General features: G+C 47.7%; 12 protein-coding genes and 1 non-coding gene across 13 annotated transcripts; 6 read left to right on the forward strand and 7 right to left on the reverse strand.

Annotated features, from left to right (window-relative positions):
- The first annotated feature begins 832 nt into the window (after window positions 1-832).
- Window positions 833-1,360, forward strand: BX661DRAFT_185161 (uncharacterized protein). The gene has a single exon (XM_051536705.1). The coding sequence runs from the start codon at window positions 904-906 to the stop codon at window positions 1,285-1,287; it is 384 nt and encodes a 127-aa protein (XP_051390423.1). The 5' UTR covers window positions 833-903; the 3' UTR covers window positions 1,288-1,360.
- Window positions 1,361-1,458: 98 nt separating this feature from the next.
- BX661DRAFT_t82 lies at window positions 1,459-1,533 on the reverse strand. Its single transcript has one exon. It is a non-coding gene; the product is annotated as a tRNA-Lys (tRNA).
- Window positions 1,534-1,664: 131 nt separating this feature from the next.
- On the reverse strand, window positions 1,665-3,830 carry BX661DRAFT_185162 (squalene epoxidase-domain-containing protein). Its single transcript, XM_051536706.1, has one exon. The coding sequence runs from the start codon at window positions 3,572-3,574 to the stop codon at window positions 1,919-1,921; it is 1,656 nt and encodes a 551-aa protein (XP_051390424.1). The 5' UTR covers window positions 3,575-3,830; the 3' UTR covers window positions 1,665-1,918.
- Window positions 3,831-4,365: 535 nt separating this feature from the next.
- On the reverse strand, window positions 4,366-5,882 carry BX661DRAFT_185163 (PAP2 superfamily C-terminal-domain-containing protein). Its single transcript, XM_051536707.1, has one exon. It carries the CDS (start codon window positions 5,646-5,648, stop codon window positions 4,524-4,526), a length of 1,125 nt encoding a protein of 374 aa, XP_051390425.1. The 5' UTR covers window positions 5,649-5,882; the 3' UTR covers window positions 4,366-4,523.
- A 297-nt stretch (window positions 5,883-6,179) lies between these two features.
- On the reverse strand, window positions 6,180-7,378 carry BX661DRAFT_42559 (uncharacterized protein). Its single transcript, XM_051539159.1, has 3 exons — window positions 6,537-7,378; window positions 6,349-6,370; window positions 6,180-6,215 (listed from the first exon to the last, which is right to left on the reverse strand). Exon 1 carries the CDS (start codon window positions 7,264-7,266, stop codon window positions 6,544-6,546), a length of 723 nt encoding a protein of 240 aa, XP_051390426.1. The 5' UTR covers window positions 7,267-7,378; the 3' UTR covers window positions 6,180-6,215; window positions 6,349-6,370; window positions 6,537-6,543.
- Window positions 7,350-8,480, reverse strand: BX661DRAFT_185166 (P-loop containing nucleoside triphosphate hydrolase protein). Its single transcript, XM_051536708.1, has one exon. The coding sequence runs from the start codon at window positions 8,329-8,331 to the stop codon at window positions 7,492-7,494; it is 840 nt and encodes a 279-aa protein (XP_051390427.1). The 5' UTR covers window positions 8,332-8,480; the 3' UTR covers window positions 7,350-7,491.
- Window positions 8,481-9,534: 1,054 nt separating this feature from the next.
- Window positions 9,535-10,113, forward strand: BX661DRAFT_144527 (40S ribosomal protein S7; the record flags this gene model as incomplete). Its single annotated transcript, XM_051533054.1, has 1 exon — window positions 9,535-10,113. One exon carries the CDS (start codon window positions 9,535-9,537, stop codon window positions 10,111-10,113), a length of 579 nt encoding a protein of 192 aa, XP_051390428.1.
- Window positions 10,114-10,429: 316 nt separating this feature from the next.
- BX661DRAFT_185170 (uncharacterized protein) lies at window positions 10,430-15,849 on the forward strand. Its single transcript, XM_051536709.1, has one exon. It carries the CDS (start codon window positions 10,498-10,500, stop codon window positions 15,499-15,501), a length of 5,004 nt encoding a protein of 1,667 aa, XP_051390429.1. The 5' UTR covers window positions 10,430-10,497; the 3' UTR covers window positions 15,502-15,849.
- Window positions 15,850-16,596: 747 nt separating this feature from the next.
- BX661DRAFT_185173 (uncharacterized protein) lies at window positions 16,597-17,196 on the forward strand (the record flags this gene model as incomplete). Its single annotated transcript, XM_051536710.1, has 1 exon — window positions 16,597-17,196. The coding sequence occupies one exon, from the start codon at window positions 16,597-16,599 to the stop codon at window positions 17,194-17,196; it is 600 nt and encodes a 199-aa protein (XP_051390430.1).
- A 1,443-nt stretch (window positions 17,197-18,639) lies between these two features.
- BX661DRAFT_185174 (uncharacterized protein) lies at window positions 18,640-19,566 on the forward strand. Its single transcript, XM_051536711.1, has one exon. The coding sequence runs from the start codon at window positions 18,819-18,821 to the stop codon at window positions 19,416-19,418; it is 600 nt and encodes a 199-aa protein (XP_051390431.1). The 5' UTR covers window positions 18,640-18,818; the 3' UTR covers window positions 19,419-19,566.
- Window positions 19,567-20,345: 779 nt separating this feature from the next.
- Window positions 20,346-20,981, forward strand: BX661DRAFT_172239 (uncharacterized protein; the record flags this gene model as incomplete). The annotated part of the gene is made up of 2 exons (XM_051533764.1): window positions 20,346-20,348; window positions 20,484-20,981. The coding sequence occupies 2 exons, from the start codon at window positions 20,346-20,348 to the stop codon at window positions 20,979-20,981; spliced, it is 501 nt and encodes a 166-aa protein (XP_051390432.1).
- Window positions 20,982-21,129: 148 nt separating this feature from the next.
- On the reverse strand, window positions 21,130-22,051 carry BX661DRAFT_185176 (uncharacterized protein). The gene has a single exon (XM_051536712.1). It carries the CDS (start codon window positions 21,922-21,924, stop codon window positions 21,187-21,189), a length of 738 nt encoding a protein of 245 aa, XP_051390433.1. The 5' UTR covers window positions 21,925-22,051; the 3' UTR covers window positions 21,130-21,186.
- Window positions 22,048-23,710, reverse strand: BX661DRAFT_185177 (26S protease regulatory subunit 10B). The gene is made up of 2 exons (XM_051536713.1): window positions 23,458-23,710; window positions 22,048-23,291 (listed from the first exon to the last, which is right to left on the reverse strand). Exons 1-2 carry the CDS (start codon window positions 23,540-23,542, stop codon window positions 22,207-22,209), a joined length of 1,170 nt encoding a protein of 389 aa, XP_051390434.1. The 5' UTR covers window positions 23,543-23,710; the 3' UTR covers window positions 22,048-22,206.
- Window positions 23,711-23,785: the final 75 nt, after the last annotated feature.

Below are 23,785 nucleotides of genomic sequence, written 5' to 3' on the forward strand. Positions count from 1 at the left end.
CTGATGTCGCAGCCGCAGAACAGCCTGGCACAGCACTTGTCGCCGCCAATTATGGACCGCGGGGGGATGCTCGGCCAGGGCGCGGTGCAGCTGGTGGGGGGTGCTGGGAGGCTGACGAGGAACCGGAGCTTGTTAAGGCAGTCTTCGGGATTGACCAGTGCGAGTTTTTATAATGATTTGGTGCCGCAAGCGACGGAGTCGTTTTTTGCTCCATTGGATGAGGTGTGCTCGGATGCGGATCAGCATTTTCAGTCGCAGGGGTTTTCGAGTCTGGATGGTCGTGGCGGGTCTGTGCATCAGATGGCGTTGCCGATGCAGACGTCGATGCAGCAGCAGCTGCCGATGCAGCGTCAGCAGACGGCGGCTTCGGGGGTTATTGTGCCTGGGTCGGCGCCGCGTATGGGTTCGCAGTTCTCGCCGGTTATCAATATTTCCAGCCAGCGGTTCCAGTACCAGTCTCAGCAGCAACAGCAGCAACAACAGCAACAACAGCACCAGCAGAAACAGTGGATGCAGAGCCCACCACCGAATTTATCCGACTACAACAATAGCAGCAGCAACAGCTTCAACCGGCAACAACAGCAGCAGTCTCAGCAGCAGTCCCAGTACAACAACAACAGCAGCACTACGGGACCAGCCAACTCATCGTCTTCACAATTCCTCATGCCTCCTCTTCCCCCTTCTCAGCCGTCTACCGTACAGCCACGGCACTTGGGCAATCCAAACAACAAAGCGCCAGGGATAATATTTTCACAAATGCCCTCTCTGACCACAGGCACTAATACCCATCCAGCACCATCATCATCCACATCAGCAGTAGCAGCAGCAGCAGCGGCGACACTCTCAGTGTTATCAACCGAAGACACCCGTCACTACAGCAGCGAATCACATGGGAGCGAAAGTATGTCACCATCACAGCAGGATGATGACGACGACGACACAATGGACGGCGACAATAGCCTCAGTAGTAAGCGGAGACGCACCGGGACACCACATAAAAGAGACCAACAGCGGCGATTCGACTGCGATGTCTGTAATCGGTCGTTTGCCAGACAGTATAATTTGAAAACCCACAGGTTAACGCATTTTCCAAATATCCATGCGTCGAGACCTTTTAATTGCCCCCATTGCACAAAGGCGTTTACAAGAAAACATGATTTGCAGAGACATTCGGTCTTGCATGAGAGGAAGGATAAACATACTTGTATGGCTTGTCAGAGAGGGTTTCCAAGGAAGGACGCGTTGAAAAAACATTTGGAGACTGAAAAGTGCTGTCAGCCAGTATGAATCAAAACACCAGTTTATTTTTTGTTACATTCTCATATTTCTTCATTGATATTTACTTGCATTTTTCACATTTCGAAATTGAAAAAATTATTTTCAGATTTTTTCAATTCTTAGTAAACAGCCAACGCAGTAACAAAAAAATGAGGTTTTCATTTTCAAGTGATTTATCTACGCCCTGTGTGGGGGTCGAACCCACGACATTTCGGTTAAAAGCCGAACGCTCTAAACCAACTGAGCTAACAAGGCGAATTACTTAAGCTAGCACTTCTATCTTAAAATGAGTGCCAAGTAGCCGGGTTGATCGTGCGGCATTTCATTGTAGCAAAAAACAAAAGATATTACAAAGTCATTTCTTTTCTTTCTTAGGTTCGTAAGGTAAGCAATAGTGTGAAATTTAATAAAATAAAAAACAAGATATATAAAATGCAATTAACATAAAAACTACTAAAAATGGAAAAGAGGAAAAGTAAATAAATTGGTTTCGAGTGTCCATGGCTTTTTTGGCCTTGGCTTAATTTTGTTGGGTTGGGGGGGGGGATGAAAATATCAAAATAAATTTTTTCCTTTTTCCACTGAAAAAAGGCACCAATAAACGATCAGAAAATGTCATTAAATCTTTTTTCTTCTCAGTTCATGGTTGCATCTCCTTCCACATGAACGGCAGAATGACGCCAGACGCGACATAAAGCGTGTACAGTGCAGAATACATGCGGAAAAGCAAATTGCCTCCGGCATATGCACTGGACGCACCCGAAACACGCAGCCAAACAGCAACAATAGCGACGCTAAAGAAGTGAAACACCAGGAGAATCGGGCTGGGCATTAATCCGGACAAAAAGCCGGACGGGTGCATGGTGTAGTGGGATCCCCAAGAGAGGTACATGAAGCAGGCTTCGCGCAAGAGACCGAGCTCCTTAGTCTCAGCAGCAAATAGCGCATGGAGGGCGACAGAGAGGGTGTTGATGACGAGGGCGCGTGGGCGGCGCTGCCAGTACCATTGGGCCTTGATGCGGCGCAAGGTGGCGGGGTCCTTGGGCGAATTGCGGAGAAGGTCAGTGAGCAGAACGACGTCCCAGAGTCCAATGGTCATGCCGCCGCCGGTCAATGGATGGCGCACGTTGAGGGCGTCACCGATCCACACGGCGCCGTCAACGTGGTTGGCCGTGGCCGGGATGAATTTGCTGCCAATACAGCGGATGCGCTTTGCCTGCTCCAGCGTGTCCATCAGCAGCCGGTGCAGCCCTGGGTAGAGCGCAGCGGGCGCCGCGCGGCTCAGCGAGTCGCGCAGAACCGAGCGCAGCTGCCCGCTGGCTTCCGACGGCAATGCACCGCCGGGAATATCCGCCAATACGCGGGTCTCGCGCTCAGACATTTGGTACAAAAGCACCGGACCAATGCCGTCCAAAAGCACGTGGCCATTGTGCGGCATCGGCAGCGGATTGGCCGCAGGACTGTGTGGCTGTGCAAAGTGCGTGGTTGCACCGGCTGCGCCCGTGAAAAACTCTGCGGAGGCGATGGGCTCATGCTCGAGGACAAAACCGCAAAAGTGCGAGATTAGAGTAACCGGCTCGGGGTTGAGCACCTTGCGGAACTGCGACGTGATGCCGTCGCACACCATTGTCAGCCGCGCGGCCACAGCGGCGCCCTTTTCGTCGCCCGAGTCGCCCGAGTCGCCCGAGTCGCGAGCTGGGCCGATACGCACGCCGCGTACATCCGTTATTTCGCCACCACTGCCGAACCCAGCGGCGTCCAGCGCAGTGACCGATGCCTCGAGGCACGTGATGTTAGCCTGTGCCTTGCATGCGGCGCGGATATTCATGACCAGGCGGCCATGGTGGAAACTCACGCCGCGGAAGCGGTCTCCGCCACCAGGCTTGTTAATATACGGCACGTGCATATGTTTGCCCTTATACGCGATATAGTAGCCGTGCACGGGCACCGCGTCGATGCCGCTGAAGGCCATGCCAAGCCCCAGCGCGGACATTGCCTGGCAGCCGGCAGGCTGCATGAGCTCGCCAACGATGCGATCCGGCTCGTTCCAGTTTTTCTCAATGATCAGTATGCTGCTCTGCGGCTCGTTGAGGGCCAGCCGGTATGCTAGTGCTGCGCCGATGGGCCCGGCGCCGATGACAATGTAGTCGTAGGATGCGCGGATACTGGCGATATTGTCGAACGTGGTTATTTCCTTGCGGCTAGTGTATAGGTGCGCGTACTCGTAGTGTCCGTGCGTTGGCCAGTCGATGTTTTCGTCCAGCTGTGGAGTGTGAATTGCATCTGAAACGGCCATTTCAAAAAAGGAATGGCTGTGTGGGAATCGCTTTTGTGAAATAAAATAATACAAGTAAATAAAAAGTGTATGAATAATAAAAAAGGCACTAAAATAACAAAAAACAGTTAACAAGGATAAAAAGAAAAGATGAGATGGAGGAAAGAGTGAGAAAAAAAGGATCTTGACGTTGTCTCTCCTCTCTGGCTTGTTCTATTTATTGAGAACAATGAGAAAAAACTTTGGGAGGAAGGTGAAATAAAGGATGGGTTGGATTTAACGCCAAGCTAATAAAAGGAAAAAACACGCATTAAAATCACCCTTCTCATTTCCTAATTCTTCAGTCTACAGTCTTAACACAAAAATGGTCTGATAAAAAATCATTAAAAAAAGTGACTGCATGCAAACGAGTGTGAGTGGTGTGGTGAGAATCACCACATAAGCTCAGCTGAGCCTAGAGCTCGCGAGCTAAGTCAATGCTGAGCGCGCATTGATGCAGTAGCGGTTGAGATAGCATTCAGGCATTATAGCTGCCTATAAAATGACCAGGGAAGACTCAATAGGAGGTTTCCTCAGCTTTTTTTTAAGAAATATCTATCGGACCCATCATTTTTGGCGATTACTACAAGTGGGCTGATTATCCATTTTCTTTCTTTCTTTTTTTAGTCAAGTAAACAGATCAGCCTCACATGGTTGTGAGCTGACCAAAAAAAAGAAAAAAGAAAAAAAGACCGACCAAAAAGATGAAACAGCTTTATTCATGGAAATCATTTTCTACCAAACAAGAATAGAAAAGAAATAAACGAGTATATTTTCAATGCCTTTTTCCCTCTTTCTCTTCCTCGTCTTAGGCGTAACATTTACTTGTAAAAAAAGCAAATGTATTTAAATATATATAAAAGTGTGAATTAACCATAAATAAAAAAACGACAAAATACATGTTTTTTACTTTGAGGAGACCAATACAAAGTTATCGCTTAAAGTCCTCCGAGTAAACGCGCTCAAGCTGTGCCCCAGCAGCAGCATCAGCAACATTCACCTGATGCGCACCCTCGACGCCCATACTATCAATGTCGACAGCATGACCCTGGGCACCAAACGCATCGATATCCTCAGGACTCGCGCTTCCGCTCTTCTCCAAATTGTGACTGAAACTGCCAGCCTCAATATCTATCAGCTCAGTTGGTGGAGCCATACCGACACCTGCCGCCAAGTAAAGAGCCAGCGGATCAAACGGCGTGCCATCAGGCAAAAGGCCCAATTCCATCCTGCGTCTCTGACACAGCTCATCAGAGTCCGCGTTCTTATGCCGACCGACCTCCACAGGAAACTCAATCTTAAGCAACCGGCCCTTCCTCGTAACATGCCAATACCAGAACCATGCGACAGTGTACCAGGCGCCCGGGGCAATATACCAAGCGAGCAGAACATCGATGGTGTAGTGGGCGCGATTGGCGATGACAATCAGAGATCCTGCAAGGCACAGTGCCCAGGCGAACGCCGTGAGCAGGCGGCCGATCCAGTTGCGCGGCGCAAACGATGACCAGACCATTGCGCAGATGACAAAGATTAGCGTGTGGCCGGAGTAAATAGCGTCGCCGCAGCGGTGCATAGTGAAGGTGGTGAAGACATTACCGACGACGTATTCGCACATGGGTCGCGGGTCCGGCACCGAGGTGATCGCCACCGTGGTGATTCTGATCAAGGACGCCAGTCCCCAGGCGAGCAGCAGCCGGGAAACCACGCGCCAAGGCCGCTCATGGAAAATAACCAGCGCCGCCGTTGGGATAAACATTAGTGCGTCGAACATGTCGGTCATCCATAGTTTATCGATATACCCGATGAATTCAAAAAAAACATCGGGGAGGGTGAGCCGGAAGCCGAGCTGGTCTTCGATACGACGACTTCGCTGGGATGCCACGTTGGCCATGATGTTCATGAAGTAGTATGAGATTCCAAAGAGTATCACTGTGGTGACAAGGAAGATTATGCACGTGCGGTCGAGCCACCAGTTGCGCCGAATGCGTTGCCAGAGAAAGCTTTTTGCTTTGAGGCCATGTCCTCGCAGCCTCTGCACAGCCACTGTTGGCTGCATCTTTTAGAGAAAAAAAAGGAAAGGAAAGGAGGAGAAGAGGAGAAGGGATGGGGAGACGGAGGTTGGGCTGTGAACTTAAGATATATTAGGTAAGAGGTTTAAAAAATAAAATAAAATAAACAATTAAATGATATATATAGAAACCTTGAAACTATTAAAAATTATCGAGGAAAATGTAAAAAAAAGAAAGAAAAAGAAGGAAAGAGAAAGAAAACGAAAGTAAAAAAGACAAGGGATAAGTATCTGGCAGACAAGTATGCTTGGCAACAATTACTCGCAAAAAAAATCATTCTCACATTGTTACTTTTTTTTGTTACGCCCTTCTTCCACTTTGTTTCTTGATTTTTTTCCTCAACCTTTTTTTTATTTTGGTTGTCAAAATAAGAATACCTTGTTTTGTTCTTATTTCAATACCCAAGTCTGTTCCACACATGGACCAAAAAATAGAGTGAAAAAAGCACAATAAAGCCAACGTAAACAACAAGAAAATCCACAAAATTTGAAAAACAAAATGCATACATGCTCTACACAATAAACCTGTTTCTCAGCCCTCATGCAAGATCTACACTATAACCACATTATAAAAAAGAATTGCAATATTTTATTGCGAGGTTTTATTTTAACGAGATGTTGGTAATACTGAAATACTGAAATAATCCCAAGTTCCAGAATCAATTATCTCGCTCACAATTGGTCTTACCTTGGAAAAATAAAAGTCTGGCCTACCGTTGTATTGGTAAATATAAAAAATGTGAAATTTAATTCATTGGAAAAATGATTACAGTTGACTCCAGAATTCAGGATACAAGAACTGCCAATCGGGCAATAAGCAAAAAAAACAATAATTGCAGATGCAACGCAAACCGCAGTAGGCCATAACCCCCCAACCTTTTGTTCAAACAGCCACAGACGGCAGAGCCAAGCCAACAGCCGGCCCGATTAAGCTGATCCACGCAGCCAAGTACTCTGCCGTGCCCACGCTTACTCCATCCCGCGGTGATACCACGGCGCCAAGCATCGTGGCTGTATGGCACGGGTGCAGCCACATAAAGGGTGTGCCGAGCTCAGGGTGATCCTGGATGCCCAGCGCGCCACCAAAGTCCACTGCCCTTATGGCCCCGCGCACTTCGCGGTCGCTAACCAAAAGCCGGGTGACCTCGGAAGTGCTCAGCACCATGGCGCCGTTATGCGTGGCCCGGAGGTACATTGTGGGCACGCGCCAAGTGGCCGAGTACACGATGTGGTAGGCAATGTGGCCTGTGGGGCCGAGGGACTGCGCTGTGAGAGGTGAGGGACAGGGGTCAGCGTCTTCAATGTCTTCAATATCACCTGCGTCACTTTCGTTGCCTCTGTCTTCTATGTCGCTTTGGTCATTGTTGACGATATTGGGTGTGCGTGGGTGGCTGCGCAATGTCGTTGTTATTTGCAGGTATGGTGTCGTGACGCCTGGTACTATGCGCACGCTGGCTGGGTTGGCCAAAGAAGAAGACGATGATGATATTGCTGTTTCTGATACTGCTGCCATTGCGCTGCCGTAGCGAGCCACAAATTGGTTCATGCAGATGACAAACTCCTTCTTTGTCAGATGCGGATAGTCGGCAATATCCTCTACAGTCATTTTGTCCGTCTATTGCCAAATATAGTAATGAAAATGAAAAGCTGTTTTTCTGACCAAGTCCAATTAAATAAATATGTATTTGTATACCCGTTTAGATTAAATAAAAAACACCAGAACCTAATAGACAGAAGCAGTAGAAGGCTGATGAAAACAAAACGAAAAAAATAAGAAAGAGAAAGAAAAAAAGGTCACGATTTCGATTCTTGAATAGAGGAAAGACATTTTTTATTCTGAAAAGATAAAGTCAACCAGCTTCTTGTACGCAGCATCGACATCATCATTAACAATCTTAATATCGCAAGCGCCAGGCGAATCGCCGTACTCCAGCTCACCTCTGGCAGCCTCCAGTCTCTTCAGAATGCTCTTTTCGTCATCCGTGCCCCTGCCCCTCAACCTGGCCTCCAGCTCCTCCCTCGACGGCGGCGCAATAAACACAAACCTCGCTCCCAAATTCGTCTCCTTAACAGACTTTACGCCCTGCACGTCAATATCCAAAATGCAAACTTTTCCAGCATCTGCCACATCCTTGACCGCCTGCACTGTTGTCCCATACATGTTGCCGGAGAACTCAGCATGCTCGATGAACTCGTTGCGGTCGATTGCTGCGAGGAACTCGGGTCGCGTTAGAAAGTGGTAGTCCTTGCCTGGCGTTTCGCCGGCGCGCGGGTTGCGCGTCGTGTTGGAGATGCTGAAACCAAAGGTGGCCGGGTAGTCGGAAAAGAGCCGCTTGAGGAGTGTGCTTTTGCCAGTACCTGAGGGTCCAAAGACGACCACTGGTCTTTTGGTTGCGGAAGTGCTGGTAGTGGTGGTGTTGGACATTGGCCGGAGATTGCGAGGCTGTAATGTGTGTTTGGTCAATTTCGATACAAAAAGGCTGGCAAAAGACATGAAAGGAAAAAAGAAGAAAAGTGAGAAAAGGAGGGAGAATGTGATGATTGGAAGCCTCAGAGACCAGCGCAACTGCAACGTGTACTGGTGTGCTGCTTTGCATGAAATTTCATAAATATTTTGAAATTTGAATTGCATGCAATTCGCGCCACGAAAATAATAACAAAAACCATACATCCGCTTTGACAAGAAAACAAGTCTCCTCTCGCCATTGGTTGATCACATCTTGATCGCAGATCAAGCCACTGGAAAGCGAGTGTGCAATCGCAAGCCTATTATTCCCTCAGGACAACAAAAAGAGTATTGAAAAATCAATTTAAAGCTTGGGGTGTGAGAAATTGGAGTATTTCGCTCTGCCTATTTTTTGTGAGAGAGGGCCCATGATCACCGCTGCCAGCACAGCCATATACTGGGATTCATCCTTTCATTCCCCATCTGGAGCCTAAAATAATTTTTTTGTGTATGTATCAAAAATGGACAACCCCCTTTTGAACGGGTAAACGGTTCCTGGAACGAAAGAGAAAGAGAAAGAGATAGAGAGAGAAAGGATCCGTTGGACACGGGTATCAATGGATTCGAACAGTGAGAGTAGTAATGCGCGATGGATTCACACGGACTAGACGACAGAGAGAGAGCATCCATCTTGGTTTGTTTTGGTTTGGCAGCAGAGGACAGATACGTGTAATTTTTCCTGGAGATAAGACGAGACATTCAAATTTGGAATTCGAAATTTACATCTCAATTCGCAGTTTTTACTTTGAGCGGCTGAGTGCGCTATTGCTGCTACCAACATTGGTTTTTCTTCAAAGACATACGTGTTTGGTAGCCAATGTCTTGGCGTGCTCAGAGAGTGTAATCCAGACTTGTCTTTTTTCCATTTGCCTCTGCTGGCACAAATCGCAAAGACTGAAGCTTGGAATCTATTGTATGGGCGCAGCAGAGAAAGTTTTAAATTGGGAGCCATGAGACAGCTTGCAACGACAGCAGCAGCAATATTTTGACAGCGGCAGCAGAGACATTGCTATTGACGAATTCCACACTGTTTGGATCCCGGCTTGTTGGTTTTTGTTTTTTTCTGGATTGTCTCGAGGGACGCAGCAGACACACACGTTTGAATTGGCAGCGGTCTGTTTACTTTTAGCCAGACAGCCAGGCAGTATACAGAAGATAGCTCTTCTTTTTTGACCTCTCATTCAACTCTTTCTTTTTTTGAATCCGGGCGCTACTCTCACTTGCGCTTCTATTTTCCTTGCTCTTGTTTGTGTCTTATTGACTGCTTTTGATTCTCGGCATTTGGCTAACCACCGCGCTATCTCTTTCTTTTGTTTTTGTCTGTTTACACCCCTTTTCAGATTTAGGAATATCTCACAGTACTTAAAGATGGCCACCACCCACATTCTGAAGCGCGAGGGCGTCCTCCCCACTGAGGCTGAGCTCCTGGTCGACCGTGCCCTCCAGGATCTCGAGGCTCACTCTCCCGAGCTGAAGAAGGACCTGCGTCCCATCCAGATCACATCGGTCAAGGAGATCGAGGTTTCGGCCGGCCGCAAGGCGATCGTCATCTTTGTCCCTGTGCCCCTGCTCAAGGCCGTGCACAAGGTCCAGCAGCGTGTGACCCGCGAGCTCGAGAAGAAGTTCTCTGACCGCCAGGTGCTTTTCATTGCCCAGCGTCGCATCATCAAGAAGCCCGCCCGCGTCAACCGCGCCAAGCAGCCCCGCCCCATGTCGCGCACTCTGGCCGTTGTCCACGACCGGATCCTCGACGACCTGGTCTACCCCACCGAGATCGTCGGCAAGCGCACCCGCGTTAAGGTCGATGGCTCCAAGACCATCAAGGTCTTCCTGGACTCCAAGGATGCCACCAGCCTCGAGTACAAGCTCGACACCTTCTCGGCTGTCTACAAGCGTCTGACCGGCAAGGATGTTGCTTTCGAGTTCCCCGCTGAGCAGGCTTTCTAAGTTTTTTTATATTCCCCATATATAAGAGAATGATTTTATCCTATTTTTGCGACAGTTTGTTCTGTGAGTGATGGTGAATTGGGTTGTGTTGAATGCATTGCGCGCCTCCACTGCGATATGGACATGCGATATGTGCTGCGCAGCAATACATCATTTATTGTTTTGTCAACCAGGCTTGCATGTCAAAAAAATATGGCTTGTGCCAAAGTGTAACACTCAAAAGTGGTATTTAAAGGCAGCACAAAGCGGCTGGGCTCATTCGTTACAAAGCCCGTATTTTTGTTCTTCTGCTTCCTTCTGCAAGAGCACAAACCAGCCTTGCCGGCCTTTTTTCTTTTATTTTCTCATTTTCTTTTTATTTTATACTACTTTTTTGCATCCACAATGGTTACTAACAGCTCTACGACCAAAAACACTAGCAGCAGCAGCACAGCCGCCGCCACATCCACCAGCCAATCCGGCCAAACCAGCCGCGCATCAACCGTGTTTCGCAGTCTCTGGAAGGGCCAGGACCGGCTAGTAGGATCCCAAGGACGGTTCCGCGTCGAAGTGTACCTCCAGATGCTCAACACCCTCGACTGGCGCAGCCTCGGATCCCTCCTCGTCCAATTATGCCAGCCACTCAATGACCTCCCTAACAACACAAACAACCGGCCGCAGGTATCCCGATGCCTTGTGGCTTTGGCAATTGCATTGTCGCATATGCAGACCGTGCGTATGGAGGAGTCGATAACGCCGGTTAATTGCAAATTCGTCGCTAGCGTGTTTGCCACTATGATGCGCGCCACAATATGGGTGGTGGGAGATTTGCCGACAACGACGGAGGATCCTGGTCTGATTGCTCTTGTGCAGCAGCAGGTGTTCAAGGCCGTAGCAATGGCACTGGTGGTAGATAAGCGCGGATCCGACAGGGCAGAGAGATTTGCGAGCGAGGCGGTTTTAGACGGATTGCTGGGCCCGTCCACGGCAGATATCGGCGGAGGGTGGTCGGTTAATAAAGCGTTTGTGCAGCCGCCGCCTGCGAAGAAACAGCGAGCGGCGGATTCGAGCACTTTGAGTATTGAGCACGCTGATTTGCTGCGTTTGTTCGCTCGCGCGCTGAGCGATAAAAGCGCCGTGCGCAGCGATAAGTACGTGGTCAGGATCCTGCGAGCGCGCAATGGCGCCGTGGCCAATAGGATTTTGGGCTCGGACAAAGAAAAGCCGGTGTATGGAGCAAGTGTCGCTCACCAGCTGTTTGTTCTTGTAGGCACCCTGGCTGACCGCAGCAGTGACATTTTGTGGCCACTGCAGACAGGCGCAAATAATGAAAATGCGGCGACACAGGCGAAAGAGGATGAGGGCCATATCGGCGGGCTATTCGCCTGCGTCCGGGACATAATACCCTCGCTTCGCGCCGATTTGACGCAAGGCACTGTGTCGGCCCAAGTCACCGACCAGCTGCTCGAATCTATCAATCGACTGTGTGTCGGATTGGCATTGGTGTTCAGACCATATGTTCTGGCCGGATCTGGGTCCGGAGGCACGTCTGTTTACGCGTACTGTGCACAGAAGAAACACCGGTGTTACCAGTGGGCAGCATTGTGTCGCATAACAACGTGGGTCTCGTGCTGGGGAAACCTGTCGGCCACGTCACAAACAATGCGCGAGAGCTGCGCCGAAGCTATGGCCGAGGGCGGCCGCATCTGTTGGATCCAAGTGGCTAAATCCGAGTCATACATGTCACCATCTGCAGCAGCAGCGGCGGATCCGGCCATTTGGCTGCTCGTTCTCTCCGAATCGCTCTTTAGCGTGGCGCTCGAGTACCCGCATGCCCGCATAAAGCCGGTATCCAGTAAGCCGCCGTTTACGTTTTCGGAAGACAGCCAGACGCAAGTGTTTTCTTTACTCGCTGCACTGCTGTCCCTAATGGGCCGTTCTTTTGTCGACTTGACTGCGACCAGCGCGATGCGCTCTTTGTTGCTCAACTGCATGGCGGCCTGCGATAGGATAATGCGGCTGGTGCGCCCGCGTGCTGCATCACTAGGCCTGTTCCAGCCGTGCACCCTGCAGTCGCCGTTTGTCGGCAAGGACAACAATGAGAATGCGTTTAGTTGGTTTCGGTGCACCGCCGCAGAGTACATTTTCAGGCCGATGCCTTTGCCGAGCGCCGAAGAGGCATCCTCGGCCAGCGACGCTGCCGAAAGGAGCAAGGCTGGTGCTGGTATTTCGCAACTCGAGACCACTGGCATAGATTCGATTGCTGATCAGTGGCGCGAGGCATTGGAAGAGATTGCACATGAGACTCGGATCGCAAACGTATTCGCGGCCATCGAGGTCCTGGCCAAGGTGGTGGCCAGCAGCGACAGCAACGGTTCTTGCGATTCTGGCATGCGCAGCGTATTGACAATGTCATTCCGGACTACTCTGCGGTGGCTGAGCACGTATATTGTTAGTGCGCGCGACAATGTGGGCAGGCAGGCAGAACTCATTGACGGCCAGCAGCGCATCAAGATCAGGGTTGTCGGTGATAAAGTGCGGCTGCATAGGTCGGCCACGGACTGGTCGCGGGTGCAGAGGGTTCCCACGCTGCGCGTCGACAGGGTCAGCGATACAGAGTCTGGCGACAGTAACGACGCTGGGAATGATGCCGCTAGCGATGACAGGAATGCCGATGATGCTGTTATTGAACAAACCACGTATACATCGATGCTGGCCCGTACACTTCGCCTGTTTGCCGCATTTTCGACGTACAAGCTGCTCGGAGACAATTTTCAGCTAACTCTGGAACGGTGCCTTGTCTGGAGTAATGATGACCCAGCAGCGGGCGAGTGCGGGGCAGAACACATTGTTGCAACTTGCCGAGCATTCAATCGCCTACTGTCCGAGAATGACTTCCGCAGCGTTGCGTTTGCCTCGCTGCAGATTCTCTCGGGCATCGTGGGCGTGCGTTCGCACCTGTATACCAGCGAAATTGATAATCTGCGACTGCCACACCTATGTGCCCGAGGTCACAGCCCGCGGTCGAGTGAGTCGATGATGCAGCTGGCAATGCACATGGGCCTGGGCCGACTGCTCCTCGAGCCCGCATTCATTGTGCGCTGTGTCCAGGGTACGCGTGACGGCCGCCTGTTGCAAAGCCCACTGATGATCTGTACAGTGCAGATCTGGCTAGACATGATTGGCAATATTGTCAGGCACAGCCTGTTTCGCGTGTATTTGGGGTTCCCGGCCAACTCCAAGGGCAGGGCCACGTTCGTGGATGCGCTGGCTCCCTCGCTGGGATTCATGACCTGGTGGGGGCTCGCTTTGTCTGCTGGCGTCCGCTGTCTATTGGATGTGTTGCGGTCGGTCCAGGGCAGCGGAACTGGTAGTTCGAGCCAAACTAGACTCGCGTACATACTGCCGTCACACCTGATGTCCTGGCACATGTACTTGCCAACAACGGACAGCTCGATAAGGAATTTGGGCGGATTCCAGCAGGACGCCATGCCAGCACCAGCAGCAGAAGCGGCGTTGACACCGTCCGGGTGCGTAGAAAAGGAGCCGACCAAGTCTGACATTGGTCAATTGTATGCTTGGCTGTTGTCGTTCCCACATCTGGAAAAGTCGCATTCAGTCGTCTACATTGTGTACTATCTTGCAGCCAAGCTGTGGTTGGATGTACCGGCGCTCAGGGCTAGCGAACTGAGCGAAACCACTTTGCGGATTAGTCGGGACGTGTGGGGCCTGGGGTCGGACTCGATTCAGCTCTTTGTGCGTCTCATTCACAACCCAGCGCTTTGGCAGGTGTTTGTCGGGCTCGGCTTGGTCTCTGACTTTGCCGACGTGATAAAGAGACTATTTTTGCGCCAGGACTTGCCAAACTTTCTTGACGACCTTGTGTTCCAGTCACCCGATGACCAACATGCCAATCTGATTACATTCCCGCTTATCGACCATGATGACGAATACGGGATCAAGCACAAACCAGCAGGGGCATTCCCAGGAGGAGATCTGGTAGACAAGTTGCTTCATGGGGCACTGCAGCTGCACAGGAGCGCGCCCAAGCAAAGGCCAGCAGCCGACTACTATAGTGAGCCCATGCTCGCGCAGCTATGGACCACATACGTCAACAACTTGTTTGGCTTGCCGATCAATATTGTGCTCCACTCGACGACCGGCAATTACTTTGACGGTGGTGTGGCAGCAACCAACTCGGCCAGCGGCAGCAGGATGCTGGCAGTAGAGTCTCAAGCTGATGTGCTGGAATGCTTGTATGACAAGAGCAACGCACTATTTGACATGTTCTCGCCGCTTTTGGCTGTCAAAACAGCTCTGTCTGGGCCCAACGTCATGTGGGACGCCATCGATGCAGCGCTGCCGGTTGAAATGCTCTTGCGCGCAATAAATGTGGTCGACAAGTCCAGCATTCCCAAAGTATGCATCTCGGCCGCGCTCATTCTGCCAGACACACTGACGGCCAGGACTCGGGTCCCAGAAATAAGCAATATCACTTTGTTTGTGGCCAGTTTTCTCGCGCAGCAGATGACCAGGAGCGACCAGGACAGCGGTCGGTGTGGCGAAGCACTTTTGTTTCTGGCCTGGCGCCAGCTGCCCACGATTCTGCGACAAGTTGCTTTGTGCACTGCTAAGCTCGAGGATGTGGCTATTTGTGTGGCGAAACAAATAGGGAGATTGAGTGCGTCTGTGCTCGCCACTTTAGGGACACAGCATGACACCATTGACTTGTTGAGCTCGGCGACAATGGACGCGAATGGCAGCGGCAGCGGTGCCCTCGATTTGATTATTTTGAGCGGCAATGACAGGGACGCCGCACAGCCTCTCATAGCAACATCAAAGGCGCTTGTTGTTGAGCACTCCCCAGTGTTTGCGGCCATGGTTGGCGGTGCATTTTTGGAGGGTCAAGTTGAACAAGGCAACACCACACAATTGAATTTGCAAAGCAACCACGCCGCCCTGTTTGCGCTTTTCGACATATTTCACAAATACGCGCTGGTACTGCACCCTACTCCAGACACACAGTGGGACGCAGAAGTGCCCGCTCTGCTTTCTGCGTTTGCAATGGTGCTCGATCAACAATACTCACCAGATGAACTGGCTGCTGTACTCGATTTGGCCATTTACTACGATATGCGTCCAGTTGTCGCACTGTTGGCGTGGCACTTTAGCACCAAAACAGCCTCGCATACTGCATTTTCGGGGGACACGCTAGCAATATTGGCGGCAGTGTTTGGCGAAAGCTGGGATTCATTTCTTCTGGGGGATAAGGCAGCAGAATGTGCTGTGCGTCGGTCACTGGCAGCTATCATGATACTCCACCTCGACGAAGTGGATGTAGTAGGCGTGATTGGGGACTCCTCAGACCCACTATCCGACTATGCTGAATTCCTTTTCAGTTCGAATTGATTTGGTTAGCGAGCTTTGAAAGTGCCAACAATACGAATATAATCAATTCGACAGCAAATGTCGCGTGCAGCCTCGCCATACCCAATATCTGCGTGTGTTGAGACGAATGTTCCCTTTAAAATAAATGCGGCGGTGTATAACTTTTGATATGTGGCGGAAACACATATCATGCGTTGGCATACAATTAATTATTGTAACTGGTATAGTGTAGTGATGATGTGCTGTGCACAATATTTAATATATTGGCGGCTTGCTATAACAATACTAAAGAATGTTCGAATCGCGCTTACAGTTTCTTTAAAACTCGAAAAGTTTATGTACTTGTTTGTATTTAATAGAAAAATCCAGAAATCCTAAACAAATTATATTCCATTGTTCTAGAGTAATTTCACACTACTTACATTCCCAGCCTGCAGAATAGACAATGCTCATGTTTTAAATAACAAGAAACTAAATGCAAAACAATGTCAGCTTCAATATTCAATATTTGAAAAAGATGTCTCTCGCTTAGCCACCCCTCTAATGTATTTTTCATCCCTCAGATATGATTTCCTGTTGCAATTCATTCCAAAACAACACATTGGCCAAGGCATTGTTATCAATTTATTCATTTGCAAAACAATTAAATTTAATATATATTAGTAGCATAATAAGAATATGAAACAATATAGTGGGTTTTCAAAAATCAATTGTAGTTTTACAGCAAGTCCCAGACTCCATTTGGTTAATTTGGTTGAGCGCTATTTTTCAACTGGAAAAATGAGGTGCAAATACAATTTTGCCAACATTTTCTCGCACTTGCCCCAAATTCAATGCACACAAACAAGCAGGACTCACCATGGGCACAAGCTATTTATGTGTAGCGTTGAAAATTGGGCATTGGAAGCAATTCGTACCAAAAATACTATAAATTGACCCTTCGTTGCCATGTTCAGCTATCTGTTTCCTTAAGTTCCTCATTTGGTCTAATTATTGTATCGCACAAAGAATATCCTATCCTCCTACCCCTCAGCGACAGCACAAGCATCCACAAAGTTTTTTCTAAACACAACTTTTTTACTTGCATTCCAACCAAGCATCAGTTTAATCTCAACCATGCAGATCATCGCCACCCTTCTCGTCGCCGCCTCCGCTGTTCTTGCCCAGCAGGTCGGTAGCACCTCGGGCCCCACCGTTTCCGGCGGGTCTACTGCCATCAGCTCTCCCAATGTCAACAACGGCAATCAGGTCCAAAACTCCATCTCCAACTCCGGTCCTTCGGGAGGCAACACATTCTCTGGCATTGATGGCAGCACTTTCAACACCGCCTACGGTAACTCGGCTAGCGTTGGCAACAACAACATTAACCCCACACAGACCAGCATTAAGGGAAACACTGGTTTCACCGGCAGCGGCGAGGGCAACATCTTTGGCAGTGCATTTGGTACCGGAGCTGTCCCTCCCTTCTTTGCCTTTGGCAAGCGTGATGCTATTATCAACAACCATGGCCCTGTTGGTTACCCTGCTGGCTACCCCCATGGCTACCCTGCTGGCTACCCCTATGGCTACTACCCTTCCCATGGCTACTACCCTCCCCAGGTCTACGCTCCCGCCCCTGTTGTTCGCTATGCTCAGCCACCTTACACTGTCGGCATCCCCGCTGCTCACATTGAGCACAAGGCCCAGAGTGCCAGCATTGTCCAGAACCAGAACTAAATATTGGATCTGGTGTACAAGTCAAATGTGCTAGCTTTTTGATTGTTTGTGCCGTTTTGCTCTCCTAACCCGCCCCCACCCTTGCTACTTTTAATTTCTATCATTTTTATTTACAAATGTGCAGCTATATTCTTTATATTATTGCTTAATAGTTTAAAGTTTTATATTAGAAAAAATAAGTATATTTGCATAAAGTCTAACATGTTTTCCATAAGTAAAATATTAAAGAAAAGACCGCATATTCTCGCGTTAAAGTGGTTTTAGGTTTACATGCGTGCGCAAAACTTGGTTACATATTATGTTTTAGTAATTGTTAAATTGTTATAAATTATATTGATGTCTTTTCATTATTTTCACCCTCTAACTACAAGTTGAATACATATCACTGTTGATACTCATCAATGCCAATGGCGCGTGGTCAAATTTAATTGCGTCTATAGCAATGCACTGGGCACAAATTGCTTATGTGGACAGGCAAAACATATTCAGCTTTGGATTCGATGATCTGTCTATCTGAATAATGGCTTGATTAGTAAATTGGAGCCACGTTTGGTCTGTTTAGTATTTTCAGTATTTAATCTGTGGCTAGATTATATATATTTGTTTTTTCTATCAAGATCTGAAAAGTGCCAATAACAATGTCATTATTTCCTGTTCAAGTAGAGGCGCATATTGCTCAAACAATTGTATTTATAATTTTAATTGTGGATTTTGTCATCAATGCTTATGTTGTCGCGAAGAAACTCGGATAACGGCTAATAAAAGCACAGATATCCCAATACAGATAATGGCTTGCCTGCTTCTAAAAGGAAAAGCAACTTGTAATACAAAAAAGCGACAATGCCTTTTTTGTTTAAATATTGAAACGCCACATATGAGCACCAATTACACATTGTCATATCATTGTTTTTTATTTCATATTTTTAATATAAAAATGGCATACTAATTTGTTTTTAAATATTCTTTGTACAATTATCACATCACAATTATATTGTCCTAAAGCGTATTGTTAACAACACTATATTTTGAACGCTAAATTGTTATTGCTGCTACGAAGCAAAATTAATTTCGCGTTTTGTGTAGTATTTGAACGTAAAATTCTCGAGAAATAGAAAAACAGGGATTAAAAGATATAATTAAAATAAAAAAAGCAATTCTCGCATCAAAATTTCCTTGTATTGTGTCTTGTTTGTTTTGCTTTTTTCATCTGTACGTACATTTTAATAGAGTACTATTATAAAAGTAGGGGCCAAGTAATGCAAATCAATTAATATGATTGATTGTATACCGCACAATATATCACAAAAGTTGTTGACATAAATTTCAGATTTATTTATTTTGCGCATAACCAAAATGCATGTGAATCCCTCAGACAATTTAATATTTTTGCAGCTATATTTTCATGCTGGGAGACTGTCAGAGTAAAAAAAGGTGCCCTCAAATATTTATTTCTCTTAAAATAAAGGTATAAAAGACAAGCAAAACGCCCATCATTTAGAAAAGAACTTTAAGCTCCTTCATAGGTCTAATTCTTTACATCGCTCTCAACCCAAATATCTTTCAGCCCGTCGCTTTCCAAACCCATTCCTCACCAAACTTAACCAATCATTTTAATCTCAGCCATGCAGATCATCGCCACCCTTCTCGTCGCCGCCTCCGCCGTTCTTGCCCAGCAGGTCGGTAGCACCTCGGGCCCTATCGTTTCAAGCGGGTCTACTGCCATCAGCTCTCCCAATGTCAACAACGGCAACCAGGTCCAGAACTCGATTGAGAACTCTGGTGTTTCGGGAGGCAACACATACTCTGGCATCTCCAACAGCGCCTTCAACACCGCCTTCTCAAACTCGGCCTCCGTGAACAACAACAACATTAATCCCACGCAGCACAGCATTGCGGGCAACACTGGTTCAACCGTTAGCGGTCAAGGCAACATCTTTGGCAGTGCATTTGGTACCGGAGCTGTCCCTCCCTTCTTTGCCTTTGGCAAGCGTGATGCTATTATCAACAACCATGGCCCTGTTGGTTACCCTGCTGGCTACCCCCATGGCTACCCTGCTGGCTACCCCTATGGCTACTACCCTTCCCATGGCTACTACCCTCCCCAGGTCTACGCTCCCGCCCCTGTTGTTCGCTATGCTCAGCCACCTTACACTGTCGGCATCCCCGCTGCTCACATTGAGCACAAGGCCCAGAGTGCCAGCATTGTCCAGAACCAGAACTAGGCTTAAGTTTGATGGGTTCTAAGTGACTGGGCTGCATTTTTTGTAAAGTAGTTTCATTTTATTTTCCCCATTTCCTATTTCAATACTTAATTTAACTATATTTATTTGATTTCGATCATTCATATATATTCAATAAAATCTATCATAACGTCAAATTGGCTTATTTATTATTAAGTTTCTTTAATATAAATGCATTTTCATTTAAATATTAGCATGGTTAGACATTCAACACGTGTTTTTAAAAATTATTTTGATAACGCAATTAATAGCGATTAGCCTCTTGTTTTTTAAATTTAATGAGTGCTCAGGAGTTAAATCTACTGACAACAATCAAATAAAAATATGTCAAGCAAAAATAGCATTAATTATGCCAAATTTAGTATAATGCTCACGCGTTTGTTTCTAGTTTTCCCTTGGTTGCAAATCACCTTTGACCAATACAAATACAACATAATGCAGTAAATTACCACTCACACGTTTATTTGTACACGCAAACACTTAAGTATAGTACGTAATTTGGGCATTGTTATCATTTACTTGTATCTAATTGATTTTTTTGCTTAGGTATGTGGCGTTTACTCCCTCGTATACAAGTAACAGTTTGTTTTATAAACACATAGCGCGTGCTGAAGATTGTTGGATTTTAAATATGAAATGAGCCCCCTTTTCTCCTTTAATAAGTGCATTGTTCATTGGTATCAATTATATTGTTTTACAAGAAACAAAATATCTGAGAACAATGCAATGTCTAGGGGGCTGATGTAGTGAACCAACGCACATTTTTTTTTAAAAAAATTAGTTATTTAGCACATACGATCGTGTCCACCTACAAAAAATTCAGAATTTTTATTTCAAAAACATAATTGAAATATTGTTAGTAAAAAAATAGAAAAAGTCACTACATGTGTCAATAACATACCAACCAAAATGGTATAAAACTCGATGGTTGCGGACAAAAATTTACAAAAAAAATTATCAAGCTTCATCCAGAGTCTTAATTTCATTTACCTCATCTCTCGCCTTGCTAAACACTTGTTTAATTAATCTTCATCTTTGAATATGCAGATCATCGCCACCCTTATCATCGCCGCCTCCGCTGTTCTTGCCCAGGAGATTGCCAGCACCTCAGGCCCCACCGTTTCCAGCGGATCTACTGCCATCAGTTCCCCCAACGTCAACAACGGCTATCAGATCCAAAACTCCATCTCCAACTCTGGCAGCTCGGGAGGCAACACATACTCTGGCATCCAGGGCAGCGTTTTCAACACTGGCTACTCGAACTCGGCTAGCGTTGGTAACAACTTTATCAACCCTGCGCAGACCAGCATTCAGGGCAACATTGGCTCAACCGTTAGCGGTCAAGGCAACATCTTTGGCAGTGCATTTGGTACTGGAATTATCCCTCCTTTCTTTGCTGGTGCCTTCCCTCGTGATGCGCACTCCAACTACCACAAGCGCGATTTGATCATCAACGGAGCCGCTCCCTATGCCCACCCTGGACATCCCGCCCATCCCTATTACGGCTATCCTGGCTATGCCTATGGCTACTATGTATATTACTAAGTATGATTTTTGTTGGGGGGTTTAATATTCCTCATCGGTTATCAGCATAGTCATTTCATTTGCATATTTGCATATTTTAATAAATACACACGACATTACGGCATGTTTTATAAACTTTTTATTGACATTAAATTACATTCAAACAATATTGAATTGAATTAAAAATACTTTATTTTTTTATCAAAGAAAAAGTAAACAAAAAGAATCACTTGTAATCGGGCCATCCCTCGCGGCTATTGTTGGCCACAGATGTCTTGATAACGTCCTTCAGCTGTACCAGCGCCTCACGCAGCGGTGTATCAACCTCAACATGGCCAATGTGTTTCTCTGGGAACCTTACCCTAACAGCATCTAAAATGCGCCTATCAATATTTGCTGGCTTCTTTTCGCCCTTGGCACGCACAAGCATAGCATAATCAATTTTCGCCTGAGCCAGGGCCTCCCTTGGGCTCATCTTCTCGTATCTCGTTTTTGCCCAGATATTAGCCTCCAAGTTCAGTCGGTAATCTTCTACACCAAGCACATCAAAGAGCTCCTCTTTGAACTCGGACCATGTGGTGAGGTTGAGGAAGCGTAGGGTGGACACTTTGGCACCAGTCAGTTTGGGCCTGATGATGGTCAGCTTGGTAGCGTCGGGGATAAGGCCAAAGCAGTGTTCGGCGGCGGCAAGCCAGGGCTCGACGGCTTCGACCGTGTCATCGAGGTTGTCGAGTCCCTGAAAGACTCGCTGGTAGGATGCCAAGGGCTCGATGGCAGAAGCGGGCTCGGGGGTGGTCGGAGCAGCGCTCTTTTGGCCAAGTATGCCGAAGGTGGGAGGAAGAGGAACGGTTGCTGTGGAACTCGAAGCTGATTCTGACTCAGTGCTCATTTGCGAAAGGTTAGTGCTTAATTGGTTGACGGGGTTGGAAGCGGAATAAATTCCAAATAAGTTTCCTTTGGTCATGGCTGAGCAAGAAAAAGAGTTTAGAGGCAAATAATTTAAAAAATGAAGAAGGAAAGGTTGAAATCGATTTTGTGTTATAAATAGTCAAACCCCCCATGTACGAATGAGTTGGTTAGTTGCTCTGGACGGGGGACATGCAGTAAAATTTCGGAAACAGAAACGTAAACATTCAATTCAACACACAATGGTTACACATAGTAAGTACACTCTGGCTGTCCAGGTCATTTGAATGAAAGTTTGTAAGGAATTAAAAAAAACACCCGAATAAAATTAATTGAAAAATTAAATCTTCTCGTAGTCCAACTTTGTCTCGAGTTTCTTCGAGTCAGCGACCTTCCGCACAGCCTTCATGAAATCGTCCTGCACGACATAGTCCCTCTCCGCACGAATGGCAAACATGCCGGCCTCCGTGCACACATTGCGCAGATCCGCGCCGTTAAACCCATCGCTAAGCTTGACCACAGCCTCGTAATCAATCTCGCCGTGTTTGGCGACACCGGCAGCGTGAATCTTGAGAATCTCCATGCGGCCCTGCTCGTTCGGCAATGGGATCTCAATCTTACGATCCAAACGACCAGGGCGTAGGAGAGCCGGGTCAAGCGTATCCGGCCGGTTGGTGGCCATGATCATCTTGATCTTGCCCAGCGAGTCAAAGCCGTCCATCTGGTTCAAAAGCTCCATCAGCGTGCGCTGGATCTCGCGATCCGCCGACGTACCCTCCGAAAAGCGCCTTCCACCAATTGCGTCGATTTCGTCCATGAATATAATGCAGGGCTCGTGGTCGCGCGCATACCCAAACATCTCGCGGATAATACGCGAGCTCTCACCAATGTACTTGTCGACAATGGCGCTGCTGACAACCTTGAGGAAGTTGGTCTCTAGCGAGTTGGCCACAGCCTTGGCCAGCATGGTCTTGCCTGTACCAGGCGGGCCATAGAGCAGAACGCCCTTGGGCGGCTGCACGCCGACGCGCAGGAACAGCTCTGGGTTGAGCAAGGGCAGCTCAATAACCTCGCGCAGCTCGCGGATCTGCTCTCCCAGGCCACCTACACCGGCGAACGTGACGTTTTCGGGTTTCTCCGCCGTCATGTTGTATACCAGCGGATCGACTTCGCGCGGCAGCCTGCGCATGATGGTCAGCGTGGTCATGTCCAGCGACACGCGCGTGCCCTGCTTGAGCTCCGCCTTATTCACCTTATTGCGGCAGCCCACCACGTAGCGCGGCCCTGTCGTGGCCTTTACTATGAAGCGGTCGTCGTCGAGCTGCTTGAACACCTCACCGACTATTTGTCCGGCGCTCTGCAGCGCCTTAAGGTCGTCCTCGGACTTGCCGTAGTCTGACTCGAGCCGCTTCACGCCGAGACGAGCTATATTTGCTTAAATGCAGAATGAATGTGGCGAACTGGGTGTGTGTGCGTGTGTTAGATTTGAATATCCCAAAGATAAAGTTTGTAGAATAGTATGAGACGGGCTTGAATTTTTTTTTAAAAAAAAGCGAACTGGGAATGTGTCCTAAGCTTCAATTCTATTTACCTTCTTTGACTTTCTCCTCCCAATCGTTGTGCTCGACGATTGTGCGGCGGTACCCAGTGAGCACTCTGACGCGTTCGGGTTCCATTGTAAATTGCTGGCTGTTAGAAAATAAATAGGAGCTGGGCGCTGTTGTTGTAATAATTGAAGTAGGGAGAAAAATAAAAAAAAGGAAATGCAAAGCTCTTGACAAGAAGAAGAAGAAAAGTAGAGAGTATAATAAATGCCTGTTTGAAATTTATTTTGTCCAAAAAAAAAAAAAGTTAAATTTCAAAGCGATTGCATACGCAATACCGAAAGGAAATTGAAATCTGAAAGAGACACTTTGCAT

The sequence above is a fragment of the Kickxella alabastrina genome (genome assembly GCF_025024165.1).
Source record: "Kickxella alabastrina strain RSA 675 chromosome Unknown BX661scaffold_17, whole genome shotgun sequence".
Taxonomy (NCBI): Eukaryota; Fungi; Kickxellomycota; class Kickxellomycetes; order Kickxellales; family Kickxellaceae; genus Kickxella; species Kickxella alabastrina.